The 18776-nt window shown below is 35.3% G+C and overlaps 1 protein-coding gene across 1 annotated transcript; it reads left to right on the forward strand.

The window, feature by feature from the left end:
* Positions 1-4759: 4759 nt before the first annotated feature.
* On the forward strand, positions 4760-16826 carry LOC111983219 (protein NRT1/ PTR FAMILY 2.6). Its single transcript, XM_065781853.1, is given in 6 exon segments — positions 4760-4808; positions 8897-8980; positions 14154-14383; positions 15280-15313; positions 15316-15820; positions 16352-16826. Coding segments are annotated over 6 exon segments (1377 nt in total).
* Positions 16827-18776: the final 1950 nt, after the last annotated feature.

The following is an 18776-nucleotide window of genomic DNA, read 5'->3' on the forward strand; positions in this document are numbered from 1 at the left end:
AAATTCTAGTGAATGTGTGTGGATGGTGATAACCTAGAGTCAAGGATTTGAAAGAATTATTAAACAAACATGTTTTTCATATTTTTGATATGGATTTAAGATTAAAACTAGTGATATGCATGAACATGTGATGAACAACCAAGAACATGTGAAGAACATATTAGAACAACTAAGAACATTCAAACATATTCAAAGGAATTTAAATGATCATTATCATGTTTTAATCTTAAATTCTCATCATAGCAACACAAGAAACAATTAGGGAAAGAGATTATACCTTCATGCAAAATCCATATGGTGGAAGATGAGACTCTTGAGGGAGGTCCTAGGGTGGAGGAAAAGAAGAGTTAGGAGAGGAAGAGTGAGTCTCACTCAATACCTTGAGTCTCAGGAAGACCAAGATATGACAAGACTACTCAACTTCACTAGAACTCAAGAGAGGAGAAGAGAGGGGATTTTTTTGGTGCCTTGGAATGAAGGAGGGGGAGGGTTTATATAGTGGTAGTGAAGGGAATATAAATGGAAGGCCATTTAATGAGGGTTGACAAGGATTATGAACCTATACCTCATTTTAGCCTTGGGGAAAATCTGGTGCATTAAATGGAGAGATTGGTGGGAGTGGGGAGCAAGCCAAAATTCGGTTTTTCCGTAGCTGCTGTAACAGCTTGTAGAGCTAATTTCGAAAAATCATATCTGACCCAATTCTGATCGGAATTGTCTCGTTCTTGTACTCAAATTGAAGCCCCGGATGTCTAGTTTTTGGGAAAATTAACCCCATTCACAAATTCAAAACATTCTGAGAGATATTGATAAAATAGTGAGTAGAGGTCATTTGTTAGAAAATGGTTTCAGCACAATTAACATTAACAGGTCCCAAATTAGTTCCCAATTAACATTAAATGGCTCCAATCACTCCCATTTCAGAATTAATTGATTCCCAATTTACTCTAATTAAAAGATAATTACACAAATTACTCATTGAATAATTAATGTTTAACTATCTAATTAATTAGGTGTATGCAACCTCACCATAAAATGTAGTCCTAACCAATTAAATTATGACACATCATTGATCTCAAATTGATTACACCTATAACCAATTGAAATCAATTGTTCATAATCATATATAGTTGGACTCAATTTGTGATAGTACATCTTAGCCATTAAAACTTGATTTGATGATAACTTTCAGTCTGGTGGTCCGATTAGGGCTTATGACCAGTCGATTTGATCGTTACAACATCAAGATCATTTTGATAAAATGAGATTAAGGATCTAATGAATAGAATCAAGATTCATATTCCCAAGGCGAAATTACCCTTTTACCCTCCAAATGAGGTTAAATGCGGGTTGCAAAATGGGGTGTCAACAGTGGCCACTTCCAAGGTGGAAGCGCTAGAGGTAGAAGCTTCTAGCCTTAGGAAGGATCTGATAAAGGCCATGGATGCCAACAACTCATCCAAAGAAAAAATCTGGGCCTTAACTAAGCAATTGAATGTAGAAAAGTTGCTGGTGAAGCAAAAGGACAAGCAGATCACCGCTACCAACCAAAAAATGAAGAATACTATTGCCAAGGCCGTCCCCGCTTTCCAACTCACGGATGAGTATAATGCAATTTTATCTGGCTAGTACTTTAAAGGCTTTGAATTGTTGAGGAGATATTTAGTGAAGCACGGTTTTGAGACTGATCTGGAGAATTTGGACTTTGAGGCCATAGACAAAGAGATCGAAGTGGACGAGGCAGCGCAGGTTGCTACTGCTGAAGACCCTCCATCACCTAAAAAAGAGGACGATGCCCTTCCAGCTTAGCAATATTTGATTCGTTACTTCTATCTATCCATTGGCTTGAGGATGTCGTGGGGATGAATACTTGTTTTTGTTGCCAAGGCTTGAAAAAAATGATCTGAATCCTTGATTGTCAAACTGATGACCATTATCCGAGATGATCATCTGTGGGATCCCGAACCTGCATACAATATTTTTCCATACAAAACTTTGTACCTTTGCTTCTGTGATTATGGATAGTGCTTCTGCCTCCACCCACTTCGTGAAGTAGTCAATAGTGACGAGTAAGAATTTTACTTGCTTATTTCCTTATGACAAAGGCCCCATAATGTCAATTCCCCATTGTGCAAATGGCCAGAGTGAAGATATAGTCGGCATCTTCTCTCTTGGGATTCGTTGGATGTTCCCATCCCTTTGACAATTGTTACATTTCTTGACAAAATCCGTTGTGTCTTGTTGCATTGTGGGCCAAAAGTAGCCTGCCTTCACAATATTTTTTACAAGGGACTTTACTCCCATGTGATCACCGCAAATGCCCCCGTGAACCTCGTCCAGAATATACTTGGCTTCTTTTTCTTCAACACACCTCAAGTAAGGTTGTGAGAAGCCTCTTTTGTAAAGCTCGTCATTCAGCACTGTGAACCAGGTAGCCCATTTCTAGATCTTCTTGGCTTCGTCAAGATTTGATGGCAATCGTCCATCCTTAAGGTATGATAAGTTTGGGCTCATCCATCCTGTGCTAGTGTGCACCGGGAAGGTCTAAAATTCTTCGATGCTGGGAGAGTTCTGTTCTTCCAGCTTCTAATTAGTCACCTTTGCCTAATTATCTGCTGACACACTCCTAGCCACTTCGTTAGCTTCTGTATTTTGATCTCATGGGATCTGAGCAAATTCTACCTGATCAAAGTTACTTACCAATTGGTTTGTCAACTTAAGGTATCTCTGCATCCTTGTCTCCTTTGCTTCGAAATCTCCCTTGACTTGTCCTATGAGCAGCTGTGAATCACTCCTTAGCAAAGCGCTTTTTGCTTCAAATGTCTGGGTCCTCAGCTTTGTCAGTATGGCCTTGTACTTTGCTTCATTGTTGGTTACAGGAAATTTAAGTTAAACGCCATATTTCAAAACGTCACCCTCAAAGGAGGTAATGACAACACCCACTCATCCCCTCTTCTGCGTGGATGACCTGTCCATATGGATCATCCAAAGTTCCTCCTGGTTTTCTTCATGCTCGGGGGAGGTGAATTCTGCTATAAAATCTGCCAGCGCCTAGGCTTTTATGGCTGTTCGGGATCGATATTCTATATCGAATTGACTAAGCTCGATGGCCCACTGTACCATTCGTCTAGTAGTCTTAAGTTTATTCATTGCTTTCTTAATGGATTGGTCCATCATTACTATGATCGGGTTGGCCTGAAAGTATGGAAGAAGCTTTCTAGAGGCCACTATTAGGTTTGATCTTTTCTATTTGCAAGTATCAGGCTTCAGCTCCTTGGAAGGCTTGGTTGACATAATACATCGGATGCTGTATCTTATTTTCTTCCTTGAATAAGGCTACGCTCACCGCAGTTATAGACACAGCTAAGTACAGGAATAAGTTTTCTCCTTCCTTGGACGGACTTAAGAGTGGGGGGTTGCTCAGGTAACGCTTTAGCTCTTGGAAGCTGCTTCGCAGTCGTCCATCCAGACGAAAGCCTGTTTCAAGGTCTTGAAGAAAGGAAGGTATTTGTTTATTGCTTTAGAGATGAACCTGTTGAGGGCTGCCACCCTTCATGTTAGAGATTGCACTTCTTTGATCGTTTTCGGGGAGGACATTTCGAGGATGGCTCTCACCTTTTTTGGATTTGCTTTTATTCCTCTTTGTGATAGCATGAAACTGAGGAATTTTTCAGAGGAGACTCTAAAGGCACATTTGGTCGGGTTCAATTTCATACTATATTTCCTGAGTGTGTTAAACGTCTCCTTGAAATCGTCTAGATGATTCTCCTCTTCTTTACTCTTAACAAGCATGTCGTTCACATATACTTCTATGTTCCTCCCAATCTACTTGCTAAACATCTGGTTTACTATAATCTCTGGTACATGACTCCCACATTTTTCAAATCAAAAGGCATAACCTTATAGCAGTAAAGACCCTGGCTGGTGATGAAAGCAGTCTTCTCTTAATCCTTCTCTGCTAGTTGTATTTGGTTGTACCCGGAGAAGGCATCCATAAAGGTAAGAAGTTTATGCTTGGCTGTTAAGTCCACAAGCTGGTCAATCCTGGGTAAAGGGAAGTTGTCCTTCGGGCAGACACTATTCAAATCCGTGAAGTCAACTCTCATTCTCCATTTCCCATTTGCCTTTTTAATCATGACGACGTTGGCCAGCCATTTAGGATAGTATACTTCTCTAATGTAGTTAGCAGCGAGTAGTTTGTTCACCTCGTCCATGATGGCTCTGTTTCGTTTAGGAGAGAAAACTCTTCTTCTCTGTTGGACGAGCGTTTTCTCAGGATCCACATTTAGGCAGTGTTGAATGATGTCTGCTGGTATGCTAGGCATATATTCATGACGCCAAGCGAATACATCCAGGTTACTCCTTAGAAAGTTGATGATTTCTTCCTTTGTCTGGGGTTCATACTCATCCTTACTTGGGACAATTTTCGGTTTCTTTTCTTCAATCATCCATGTAAAGTTTTCTTTTAATGCTAAGACAACCTGGTAACATTCTCATGCCAACACCTGATTTCCTTTTATCTCCCTAGTTCCCTGTTCTATTGGGAACTTCACCTTCAGGCAATATGTGGAAGTGGTTGCTCTCCAACGATTGAGTGTAAGCCTCCCTATGATCACATTGTAGGATGAAGGTGAATCTACTACCAAGAAGTTGTGTTTATTGGTTACCTAGAAGGGGTACGAGACAGCCATGACTATCAGTGTTACTATTCCCCAGGGGTACACCTTGTCTCTGCTGAAATTGACGAGGGGGGATTCGAATGGACGATGTCTCTTCGGGTCTACTTTTAGTTGCTGGAAGGCAGAGAGGTAAATGATATCTATCGAGCTCCCATTGTCTACTAAGACCCTTCTAGTACTGAATCCTTCAATCATGAGCATAATGACCAACGAGTCATCATGAAGCTCTTTCACCCCTTTGGCATCTTCTTTTGAGAATAGCATATCTTGGTCTGTTTGCCTTTGCTTTAGAGGTGGCATGCTATGAATGCTGTTCACTTGCCTCTGGTATGACTTCCTAAGGGACTTGAATGACCTTCTAGTAGACGATCCTTTTGTGATGGTCTTTATCTCCCCTATGACTCTTTATGGATGAAGGGGCATATGATCTTCGTCCCTCTGAGTGACTTTGTGTTGACCCATGTTATCTTCTCAAGATTTGCTGGAATCTCCATTCTTCACAAACTTTTGCAGTACGTATTGACCCCTTGTGATTAAATTAATTAATTAATTAATTAGCCTAGTTATTAATTAATCAATTTAACATGCAAACGCGTGGTAGCACATTCAAATCACCAATAAACTAATAATGCAGCGAAAAGTAAATAACACGGTGATTTGTTTACAAATAGAGAAAACCTGACGATAAAAACCCCATTAGGTGATTTTCAGGTCACCACTCCCGAAACTCTACTATTATCACAACAAGCGGTTACAAGTAAAGGAATCCCAAATACCTTACCAACCTACAGTTGACCTCTTACCCCAATACCCAATTGGATTTGTTATGTAGTGACAGTTCCCCTTTTGATGCACGACTCCCAAGTATGTGACTAGCCAATGTGTAGATCCTAGTACGTGACTTCAATCACCAACTAGAAAGAGTTGTTGGCTGCTAAGTTCTTCAGTTCATCCACGATGAAGATTAAGAAGATGCTTGGTCACAAAATCCAAAGGTGCACATACACAGCAACTTCTTCAGAAGAGATGAGCTTGGGCAAAACTTTGTCTCCGGTCACAATTTGCTTGAACAGAGTTTGCTTAATGCTTGTGCAACTTGTGAAAACTTTGACGGCCCTTAAAACAATCCTTTTATATGCCTAGGGTTAGAAGAAAAGAAGGTCCAAAGACACATCCACGAATCCCAAGAAATCAGATCAGAAATTCTGATTTTATAAACCTCGACAAGTAGAAGGTGTTGAGCAAGTGTCGAGATTTAATGATTGTGCACTTCTTCAGCTTGTTTCTTGGACAAACTTGATGACTTCAATACTTGATCTTGAAACCTTGTTTTTTGAAGTATTAAAAACACCTAGAACTACCCAATTACAAGTTAAATGCATTTTTTTCAAATGATTAGCTAACTACATAAAAGAATGACATATGTTCTTAACAAGTGAACTACATATGTCTTAACAATCTCCCCCTTTGATAATCCATGACAAAACCACAACAAACAAATGAACATATGAGAGAAGTCATAAATCACTCAACTCATATTCACTTGTTGAATACAATAAAATCTATCCTAACACAAACTCTTGAAAAACTTTGCAAGAAGAGAGTTTATGGCAAGTACACTTTGACAACCTGTATTTCTAAAACACTTTAAATAAAACTCATCAAGGCATCTTTGTGTGAAATAGAAATAATAGATTGCATACAAGTATAAGAAGCATGTATATAAAGAGAGAAAAGAAATAAAACATGTAGAAGTAGGTGAAAGAAACATACATCCACAACCAATTGTGTTTCCATTGTCACTCTTCAAAGATAGTTTATGTTTTGCGTAAATGAATTTTAACAGGTTAATAGTTTTTGTTTTTCATAAATGGATTTTGACAAGTTGATAATTTATATTTTGTGTAAATGGATTTTGGCATGTTGATAGTTGTCGGGGGTGGTTTTTGCGCGTAGCCACGTGTCTTCCACTGAAGGTGTGACTTTGCTAGACTTGGATTTGTATTGGGTAGTCCAATCTGGAACTCAACATTAGGTCATATAAACCAATGGCTTCCGGTGCATTTTTAAGCCTACAAAATAGATAAAGCCCTAAGTCTTAGAATCATGATAATTGTTGAAATAAATAAATAGTATATTTAATTGAATAGATTTGATGAAATGATTAGTTGAACATCATTATTATGTTTATTAAGTGATATCCAATTAAGTGTCGTAGGTCCAGTAATGGGATGATTCCAATAATCCATATCCAGCTATGGTATATAGTTCATGTCCAATATAATAGGATATGTCTAGCAATGGTCTATGTCCAAATAAGGTATGTCTAGCAATGTTTTATGTCCAAATAATATATGTCAATCGGTGGTATATGTCCAGCGGTGATTTATGTCCAAATAATATATGGGTAATGGTGGTTGATCAATTTATTATATGTATGTTCATTAATGAAGTATTAGTGAGACCATGTTTTATTAAATAGTGAGATGATATTAAAGTAACTTGCATCCAGCGGTGCAATAGTAATGAGTTAATGTATACATAATAATGTAATATTGACGATAGAGAGATTTTGACTTATCTTGCATGTTTTTAACTCCAACTGTACAACATCACTTTGTTCTTTATATGATTTGTGGTTCCAGCTGTATAACGTTAGTGAGCTAATAACATTCCAGCGGCATAATAATATGAGTACAACAGTACAATGATAATAAATTAAAACATACTCAATAGTATAATTTTGGAGATAAATATATAATGACTTTTCTTCACAGTTTGTAGCTCTAGCCGTATAACAGCAGTGGACTTATAACATTTCAGCAGCATGATAAAATGAGTCCAGTAGTACAATATGATATTATAAGTCCTTTCATGGTAACTTCCTGATTGAAGGGGAAAAATGGGTTCAACTGGAGGAAGAGAAAACATGTCCAACTGTGTGCATAGGTTGGTTAAGTTTATCCTCTTTATTATGCACTTAAATAATTTTCCCCGTATAGTACTTTTTTAGTTTTAGTCAAATATAAGTGTTATTGCCTTCCATAAGAAGTGCTTTTAGTATTAGAAATTTATGTCTTTCATGAGAATGACTTTAATATGAAATCATTGTGTCTTCTAAGAGAAAGACTTTTAGTCTTTAATGTTCATATGCCTTCCATGAGAAAGGGCTTTTGTAATATGTTCTTGGTAGAGTGTTTGGTATCTTTTAAAATGTATGGAGATGGTAAGAAATATATATGTTTTATGAGATATGGTGTTTGTAAGATAGATTAGAAAAATATGTGAGAAGTGTGTATGGATAGTTTGTGAGGAATGTGTTTGTAAAATGTATGGGAGTATGACATAGATAATATGAAGGTTAAATATAGTAAATACATGAACTTATAGTTGTTGTCGAAGTTGTTTTTTATGTCTTGACATTGGTTATGTTGCTTTCTAAAAAGGGAGGTATTGTAAGAGAAATAGAGAAAGAGATGGAGATGTGTTTATGGGTAGCAAAATGATGATATTTCAAAATAATAGAGTGTGGGAAAAATGGGTAATGGATAATGGTGTGGTGTAATAGGCATGTTGTAATGGTGTTATCTAAGAAGAGATATTTTGGTAAGAGAGATGAAGAAGTATAGAAATGCTTAGAGATATGGGTAGCAAAGTGAATGAAGTTTCAGAATAAAGGGGTGAGAGAGAAATGGATAGTGGTTGTGTTAGTGTGTAGCTTGGTCCTCTTTATATAGAGCCAAGTGTGTAACTAGATTAGAATTAGTTGAAGGGAAATTTAGCAAATAAGTAAAAATCTTTGACAAAGTAAGTGGTTTCATTAGTGGATTTTTGTTTTTTAGCCAAAAGAAGAAAGTTTGAGACTTTAGTATTGCTAGAGCTGCTATTACAACTGTCAGACACAATTGTCAACTCTACAGTAGTAGCTACTGGATGATGTCATCTGAATGACATCTTCTGCTGGAGGAAAATATTTGGCATTAAATTCATGATTTGGTTGAAAATGGTAAGATAACCTTTATGGGACCTTCTTATTTCTAGTACTATAGCTGGAGGCTAAGGATCTTAGCTTAAAATGGTAGGATTTCTTTTATGGGATCCTTACTTTTTTTGGTATATAAGGTAGTTGCTGGGATTGATCATTAATGGGCAAGTAATATCATTTTAGGACATGTGTTAACTGTTAACTACCTAAGTTGCTGTTAAAGCTATTACAGCTTCTACTGGAGCTACTGTAGCATCTGCTAGAGCTGTTGCACCTTTTACTGGAGCTATTGCAGCTTCTGTCGAAGTTGTTATCAGTATTTTCGGCTAAGTTTTCTCTTTTGGAAAATTATATGTTTAGTCTATGATTTTATTACAATATAATTTTGGTAAGTAATAAACTAGTTGGTTAATATTTGATGAAGTTTTAGAAATGTAATTATGGTTCTTTGTGTTTTGACCAAATTTTGGAGAGCAAGGAGAGCATTTAATGCTAGATATGAGATATTAATATAAATTTAGCCATGTGCTTGAAATTAATTAAATGAAAATAATAATATAATTAATATGAAATGATATAATTACATTTTTAAACTTATATTATATGATGGACATTAATTTTTATGTAAAGAGCATGATAAGTTTTATCATTTTAAGTGTTATGTAATATTATCTCTCTGTCGCTAAGAAAGTTGGGTTTTTTCCCCTCTTTTCTTAGCAAATAGAAGTTTTTTGTCCCTTCTCTGAAGGAAAGTTTGTTTGTTTGTTTGTTTATTTGTTTTTTTTTTTTTTTTTTTTCGATCTGTTAATTTGCTCCTGTGTCCTTTGGAGTCACCATGTGTTGAGTTTGTTGGTTTGTTTTTTGTTCAAGGTTTTGGGAAACACTTTTACTCCTTCTGTTACTCTCCTACGTAGTGTTACTTATCTTTCTTTTTCTTCATTGCTCACCATGGAAGACCTCACTAAAAATTGGTCTGAATTATCTCTATCTAATAGAGAACATACTGGTTTTGTCCTTCCAAATGTTACTTATTGCACACTAAACCATCAGTTTTCAGGGAATTTGGGAAGACATGTTAAGCAATATGTTTTCCTTTATCAACTTTGGATCACTAGAGTTTTACTGAATATACTTCTTGGCCCTCCAAACCACAACTCCCAAAATTCTCCCGATGAGACTCATGAGCTTGGATCATGAGCAAAAAATGAGATGATCTGCAATGAGCTTGAACCATGGGCTTTGACGCCTTTTTGTGTAAATATGGGCTTTTTTTAGCTTTAAAAGAGATTTTCCTAAAATTCATGATAACGTTGATGTGGTGTGGGTTGCAAATGAAATAAAGCCATGTGGTGTGAAAAATTTATCCTCAACAATAGTTTAATTCAATTGGAGCAAAAATGAGTTTGCATTGTCACTCGTCAAAGATAGTCTATGTTTTGCATAAATGAATTTTGACAGGTTGATAGTTTATGTTTTGCTTAAATGGAGTTTGACAAATTTATAGTTTAATTCAATTGGAGCAAAAATGAGTTTCCATTGTCACTCTTCATAGAACTTATCTGATGGAAAAAGGAAATAAAATCCAAAATAATGATTGTCATGAAAAGACAGATTTCCAAAAACATGACCATTCAAAAAAAAAAAAAAAACTCCATTAAGAAAAGTTGAGTTTAAAAAAATACAACTGTTATAATAAGATGATTATTTAAAAAATGACTATTGAAAACAAATAATAAAGAAAGATTAAAAAATAATATTTAAATAAAGTGGTAAAAGAGTAGCACTTGGGATGTTAAGTGTGTTGTAAAGTGGTATACTATAATAGATAATGACAAAACTTAAGTATAATACTTTAAGTGTTGTTCTTTAGGTTTCTATCTTAAAATTCAATCATGTGGCTATTTAACTAAAAAGTATACTTTCATTCTATGAAAAAAATTCACATTGCAAAATTTTAAGAGGAGAACTTAAAGAACAATACATAAGTATTGTACTTAAGTCTTATCCAATAAATAAAGTAACATTTGAGATAGTAAAATGAGATATTTTTTAGAAACCATGCAATGCCTTAACTGTGGTTTTCTAAAACTAGGAAAATTGATTATCAGTATCTTGCAATCTAACGTACCAGTCTAGGAAAATTGAGGACCCGGTATTGTCAAATATAAATATGTTGGAAAACTATGAAGGGGGAGAATGATAATTTAATATGTTTACCAAAAAAAAAAAAAAAAAAAAGAATGATAATTTAATATGGGCATAGTCACCAAATCCAAAAACGGCGAGACAGAGAGATGCTATTTTTGACTTTGCAGTTTGCAGTCAAGGATCAAGGTACTATTTTTTTTTTTTTTTTTGGGAGAAGCAGTCAAGGTATTATTGATTGTAACGTATCCAGTCATCAAAGAAAGCAATTGAACAGTTAGTAAAGTTACTTCGACGTTTATGGTGCCAACATCAGATAAGTCAACTGGATCCCGTAAATTTATTGGACCTCCTCTAAGTAACCATCTTATATAGCACAAGCTTTTACATTATCCCATAAAATAAAATAAAATAAAATAAGCTTTTAAATGTGCTCTTTTTTTTTATTATTATTATTTATTTTATTTTTATAGAGGCGTAAGGTAAGTAGATGAATAGTGCTGGTTTAGATTCCTCCGTTCAGTCAAGAATTATTTTGTTTAGATAATGGGATGATTTGGACAATACTTAGGGGTTTTGTTTTCTTATTACTTTTTTTCGTTTATTTAGTCACATAATTTTTCCCCAAAAAAAAAAGTAAAATACAAACATCAATACAGTCTCTTTTATTATATTAAAAATGGACATACAGCTGTCATAAAATGAGAATAATAATAGAAATATAACATTTTTCACAATTGTTGACACAATCTGTTATAATTGAAACAACATCACTTTTTATATTGGTTCACCAGTAATCTTACCTTTATTATGCATCAATCAAAATAGTCCATGTCAACAATTGTTTTTTTTTTTTTTTTTAATATCCAAGGCCTATTATTATAGAAATACATGTGAGCCTGTATCATTGCTCACAATGAGAATCAATTATTAGTGCCAGAATTGCTATCTTCTCCCTTATCAACATTTTGATACTTGTATAAGCAAGCACACACCAAGAAATAACCAAAGTTGACCACTCCTCCCACAACTAACAACCAATACATATTATCTAGCCTCCCATTATTTATATTATTTGGTAACCATCCAGTGATCCTTTGGACAAGATCAATCAAAACCGTGCTCATATAAAAAGAAATCCCTATAATCAAAGCAATCATCGCAGTTGATGTACTTTTAAGTGAAGTAGGGAATTCTTGATAATATAATGCAACTTGTCCTGGGAAGTGAAATGCTTCTCCAATGCCAACCAAAACTAGTTGTGGAATTAGCCACAAGGCCAACATGGGCACTATGGCCCTGGTTTTCATGATTGGTGAATCTTTGGAATTAATTTACGAGGAATTGATTTTTTATTTTTTTTTTTTCGAAATTCTTACAAAAAAACTTGAATCATGAATTCTAGTTTTANTAAGTACATTGTTCCAGCTATAATATGTGTTCTATTTTATATGTTTTCTTATAAAGTTCCTCCATTTCTAGTTCACATTGTTCCAAGATTGCTTCTAGACAATTGAGACTATTGTTTTAGTCAAATATAAATTTGTATATATATAATTTGGTTTTAAAAAAAAAGTAATGTTGTTATACTAGACGATAATAGGCTATCATGACAATTGAGAAATTTTTTTTAGTCAAAAGATAAATTTGTATATATATAATTTGGGGTTAAAACAAAATATTATTGTTACACTAGATGATTATTTGCTATATATCATGATAATTGAGAAATTGTTTTAGTAAAAAAAATTGTATAAGTATAATTTGGGGTTAAAAAAATCACTTGTTAACACTAGATGATTATTTGCTATCATGTGGCGGCAGTGGTGACGGTGGGGGCAGGGTGGAAGAGTCAGCGGCGGTGGTAGTGGCAACGGTAGCAGTTGCGGTGGTTGTGATTTATGTTTATTGTAGTGGATATATTATTTTATTGTATAGATATATTATTTTATTGTGATGTTTATATTATTTTATTGTGTTGAAAACTAAAATAGATCCACTGCTGCTGAATGTTTTGTAAAGTGAGTAGGTAAAATAGATAAAATAACTTTTTTTGGTGCCAAAGAGCTAAATTTTTAGCTCTATGTTGTGGATGCTCTGAAGAGGTGTGTGTTGTCTTGTGCTGTCCTACAAGCTAGAGAAGAAAGAAAAAGCTGAAGAAATATAAAGTGAATTCATTTGGTCATTTGGGTGTGAACTATGAAGTCCATAGAGAGAGAGGACAGTGTGCAGTCTTTGAAGAACTACGTGAGAGAGAGTATGCAAAAGAGAAAAATACAGAGAGCAAGAGAAAATTACGAGTGAGGATATACATAGTGAGTAAAAAGAAAAAGAGAGTCATTTTTTACTCTAAGTTGTATCTCTAAACGTTGCAATCTCTATTTGATAATTAATATAATGAAATTATTTAAAGTTGTCCCATGGTTTTTCTTTTAAGAAGAAATGATTTTTCATAAATCTTGTGTTCTTACGTGGTTGTGTTCCGTTATACTTGATAAAATTTATTCTCATTTATTAGAATTTTTCTGAACACCTTTTATTTTATTTTTTACTTTTTATATGTTTTAATGGGAACACATAAGAAATTATGCTAAATAGGATGGTTACTAAGAGCAGGTTCAATGGAATTAATCAACTTCAATTGGATGACCCAGTTGACAAATCTGATGTTTGCCCCATAATTGTCGAAGTAACTCTACAAAGAGTTCAATTGCTTTCTTGATGAATATGGATAACTAACAGTCAATAGTACCATGATCACTGCAAAGTCAATCGTGGACTTGGCTTGCATCTCCCTTTCTCTCCGTTTGAATTTGGTGACTATATATGCCCTTATTAAATTATAATTTGCCAATATATTAAGCAAAATATCGTGTCCTCGTTAATGTCGCTATGGCAAGCGTGCTTAATTTGCACCGATAAAATATAGTGTGCCTTTCTGAGTGGCAAGAATGTGATTTGTAGGTAGACTGGAATATTATGTAAAAGATACTGAAATCATTTCACATTTTCCTGGTCTTTGAAAACCGCGGTAGGCCACGCATTGATTTTTTCAATCTTTTTCTTTGGCAAGGAGTGAAGGTTTGTCCAACAGAAATTTGAACATTTATATTCGTACTGTTCTGTTAGTTATAACAAGGTAGCAAAAAACAACCTCGTATGAAATTAACAGTTGACTTGCAATATGGAAGGTAGAGAAGCCCAAATATCCAGCTCCGGTAGCAAACGTGGTGGTTGGATTACCTTCCCCTTCATCATCTCTCTCTCTCTCTCTCTCTCTCTCTCTCTCTCTCTCTGAAACACATAGAATTTGTTGGATCAATATGTTTCTTATTTCTAATATTTATATCAACCAGGCGCGACGGCGGGATTCACACTTGGAGGCGTAGGATGGATATCAAACCTGATCGTTTATCTGATTCAGGTTTTCAATGTGAAAAACATAAACGCAGCTCAGATTTACAACATATCGAATGGTTGCACCAATTTGTTTCCGGTCATTGGAGCAATTGTTGCTGACTCATTCTTTGGTACTTTCTCTGTTGCTGCAGTTTCTGCCTGTATCTCTTTGCTGGTAATACTCTTCACTGTGTTGCAACTTGCAAGATGCATGTCCGTTGTGTGTGTAGTTTGCTTGCTAGACTTTCTGTTGTTTGTTTATCTCGAGTTATATTTAATTTTTCAATATAATTGATTGATAGATATTTTTCTCTCGACTGTGAATGGCTTATGTTCTTTGTGTGTTTGCAAGCCTATGGTTACTTTGACAGATGATTTCATTATTTGGTAGATGTAAATATTGATCCTCTTCTATATCTTTTCCAAGTAATGAGAAGTGATTGAACTTCATATTCTTTTACTTTCCTAAAAAAATATTGAAGAACACGAACTTATTGCTTTGTTTCTATTGGCAAAAGATATTTTTAAAAACAAATGATGAATTTGGTTGCAACTCCAAAAATAATTTATATTGTTTTACTCGCAAAAAAATTATTAATATTTTATATAGACATAATAGTGACGGCTGTAGTAATGGGGGCAATACTGATGTGGCGTAAGTGATGGTGGTAGTGGCGGGGATGATGTTGGTGATTGTGGAGTGGTGTCCTTAGAGGCGATGATGACAAGAGTTGTTGCAGATGGTGTCGTAGAGTTGTGGCTATAGGCCCGCTTGAGACAATGATGGTGGGGTTATAATAATTAATAGGATTGGAGTGGTTGTCGTAAAAGGCTCTAGTTTCCTTTCCATTTACGATTAACTAGTACTCAAGTTGTAAACTTGAGTGTTTCTTTGGCAAAACATTTTCATTTAAGATTTTTTATTTATTTATTTATTCATACATAGCTTTTTAAAAGCTCATTTTATCAATATAAAATAAATATTTTAATCAATTTTCAACAATTAAACAAAAAAAAAAAAATGTCGTAAGGAACCTCCATCCTTAACATCTAAACCATTTACCTTTGCAGGGTATAATTCTCTTAACCTTGACTTCAGCACTTGATCCTTGAGACCTCAGCCATGTGATAATGGATCAAGCTTATGCACACCACCCTCAAAACTCCAATATGCGATCCTATACACAAGTTTAGCCCTAGCATGTATTGGATCTGGAGGTACACGGTTTACCATAGCAACTATGGGAGCAAATCAATTTAATAATCCCAAGGATCAAGGGATTTTTTTTAACTGGTTTTTCTTCACTTTCTATATTGGCTCTGTGGCAAGCGGCACCGCCATTGTCTACATTCAAGGTAACGTAAGTTGGAAATGGGGATTTGGCCTATGTGCGATTGCTAACTTCATTGGCTTGGCCTTTCTCTTATTGGGAAACCGTTTCTACTTTCATGATAAGCCACAAGGGAGCCCATTCACAGGCATAGTTCGTGTTATTGTTGCCACAATTCAGAAATGGAAGCTGCAGTACTCATCCAAAATCGAGGATTACTACTACGGACATGATGGAATCACAGAAATAGCTGCAACCGCAACACCCAAAAAGAGCTTCAGGTAGGAAGTTGAGTCGTTCTTTATTTTTTGGGATGAATTGAAATTTAGTTATTATTATTTGAAAACTTGGTCACTTTACAATCATCAATATTACCTATAACTACCTCTAGTACTTGACATATGCAATAAGGGAAAAGTATCATGTGCATTTAATATATACATCCATTTCTAATAGTTTGTAGATCTCACGTGATTATAGAGTTCATATATTGTGAAATAGATGATGCGTCTATTGAATTGAATGCATAAGACATATAATTATTGCAACATGTGAATTTTGAATGAAATTTAGTATTCTTAGTCTTGAACACCATGTCCATTTAGTGTTCTATTTTTAATGAACTCTATATATATATTTTTATCTACTTATAATGACCATTAGTATTTTGAAATATTAATTTGTAAGCATATGGAGATCATTTGAATTCTCACGTTTGATAATTCATTTGACATAATGATAGTCTGACAGAAATTTTATAAGCCAAAACTTTATTCAACTAACAAAACTACTTAAACACACTTTTGATGCAGGTTCCTTAATCGTGCCGCACTTAAAACAGATGGAGATGTTGGATCGGATGGTTTAATTGCAAAACCTTGGAAAATATGCACAGTACAACAAGTAGAAGATGTCAAAACCCTTTTTAGGATTTTCCCGTTATGGTCATCAAGCATATTTTTAGGTACCCCAATAGGAGTCCAAGCCAGTTTGACAGTAATCCAAGCTTTAACAATGGACCGACACCTTGGGCCTCATTTCCAAATTCCTGCTGGGTCTATCCTAGTCATAAGCCTAATCTCCACAGCCATTTTTCTTACAATCGTTGACCGATTCTTATCTCCAATGTGGAAAAAGCTGACTCATAGGTCTCCGACGCCCCTCCAACAGATAGGACTAGGTCATGTGCTAAACATTCTAAGTATGGCTACTTCAGCACTAGTGGAATCGAAGCGGCTCAAAATAGCCCGAGCCCACCATCTCCAAGGCCAGCCTGGCATGCACTAGATTGTGATTTCATCACACATCAAGAGCAGTTAGGACTTTACATCTTAAGAAGTGACCTACAGCCACTATATAAAGACAACACCAAGACTTTATTATATGTGTTGGGAAGTAACCCACCTCAGCATGTATTGTTTGCTTCAAAGAAAAAGCTGGAGCCAATATCTCCTTTCACGGAAAATGAATAAATGCACAAACTATTTGACCAATTCTACAACTTGCCCTCATTTTTATATTTTAGTTTTTAAAGTATTTATTTATAGAACATGACATACATATACATACATACATATTATATATATATATAACCAATCATAAATTATTCTATAGTTTTTTTTATTTATTATTTACTAAAAAGGAACCAAAGTCACTACCACATGCCATGTGAAAGAAAGAAAAATCTAATAATTAACACTGTCAATCAATTTGATTGAATGGTTCTTTATTTTATACAGAATCAATAGGAGATTTGATATCAAATTCCATGCCTTGTTGAGACTATTTAAATTAAGAACCGACAATATTTTTTAACAATAAATATATTATTTGCTTGCAATTACTTACCGTTGAGCCAAAATTTGTGAACTATGCAAATAAATTAGAATCAACAAATAGAAAATTAGCAAGAAGCAAAAACAGAAATAATAAAAATTTTAGCCTTCCCTACACATAGAAAATTCCCAAACTAACATTTAAAAATAAAAACATAAATTCCTGCAAACAGAAAAGTCCCAATACATTCCATTCCTCAACGATTTATCATTAGATTCAAAAAATATTATAAATTTATCATTCCAATTACCCAAATAAAAAATCCCAAGCATGTAGATGAAGAAGACAGAGACAACTCACTTGAAGGCAAGTCCGGTCGGAGGTGTGGATCGGCGACGGTGGCAGCAGGACAGAGAGGTGAGAGTTTGAGAGAGTTGAGAGCATCAGAGAAGGCCGAGATGGGTTGAACGCGTGGATCAACTGCGGATTGGAGGCGTGGGTCCGAGGCGTGGATCAGCGACTTGGGGCTTGGGTCAGCTTGGGAGTTTGACGAAGTGGGTCAGCTGGTGGGTCGGTGACGTTGAGCTTCAGTGGGTCGGTGATGTTGAGGACGAGTCGGGCCAATTGCGGTGAGACAGAGAGGTGAGAGTTTGACGGAGTTGAGAGTGTTTTGTTTGAGGGCTTGCTCGTTGGAGAATAAAAGAATAGAAAAAACAAAAAAAAAAGGAACAAATATTATTTTAATCGGTTGGAGAATAAAAAATGATTTTTTCTTTTTAGCTCTTAGCTACAGTGCACAACCATATATAGCTGTGCACTGTAGCAATGAAGGTAAAAATTTTACCTTTAGCTCCACTATTGCAACCTTCTTTTTTACATGTAGTGGTGCTAAAAATAGGTTTTTATATGTAGTGGTGCACCACTATTGCTAGTGTTCTCATAAATGTTGCTTGACTTTTGTGCATAATAATAAACAAAAAAGATGACTTCAATTCTTCTTTTTGGCAAGCTTCTCCGGTAGGCACATTTCAGGAGCCTTGACAAGAGTGTAGGCTGGACCCATGCTGCAGTGCACCCAACAAGAAGTAGACGAGAAGTGCTGAAAGTAAGGGCCCGTTTGGTAATGTTATTCTAGTAACGTTGTTTAAGTGTTATGAAAATACATGAGTGTGTGAAAAAATGTTATGGAAATACGTGTGTGTGTGAAAAAGTGTTATGGAAATACGTGTTGTATTGTTTAAATAATGAAAAATTGTTGTTTAAACAACACTAACAAACATGCCCTAATTTGTTAGTTTAGAATCCTCCATTCAAACAAGAATTCTTTTGTTTTGATAATGGGATGTGTGCATGGCCAAAGTAGTTTAATGGGGTGGGCCTATATTTGGGCTCACAACTAATTTGTATAATGGGCTTGGAGTTTCCTACTATGGGTGGTCCCTAGCCCGGCAACCCCTTTAC

Source organism: Quercus suber, unplaced genomic scaffold (genome assembly GCF_002906115.3).
Source record: "Quercus suber isolate HL8 unplaced genomic scaffold, Cork oak 2.0 scaffold_280, whole genome shotgun sequence".
NCBI lineage: Eukaryota > Viridiplantae > Streptophyta > Magnoliopsida > Fagales > Fagaceae > Quercus > Quercus suber.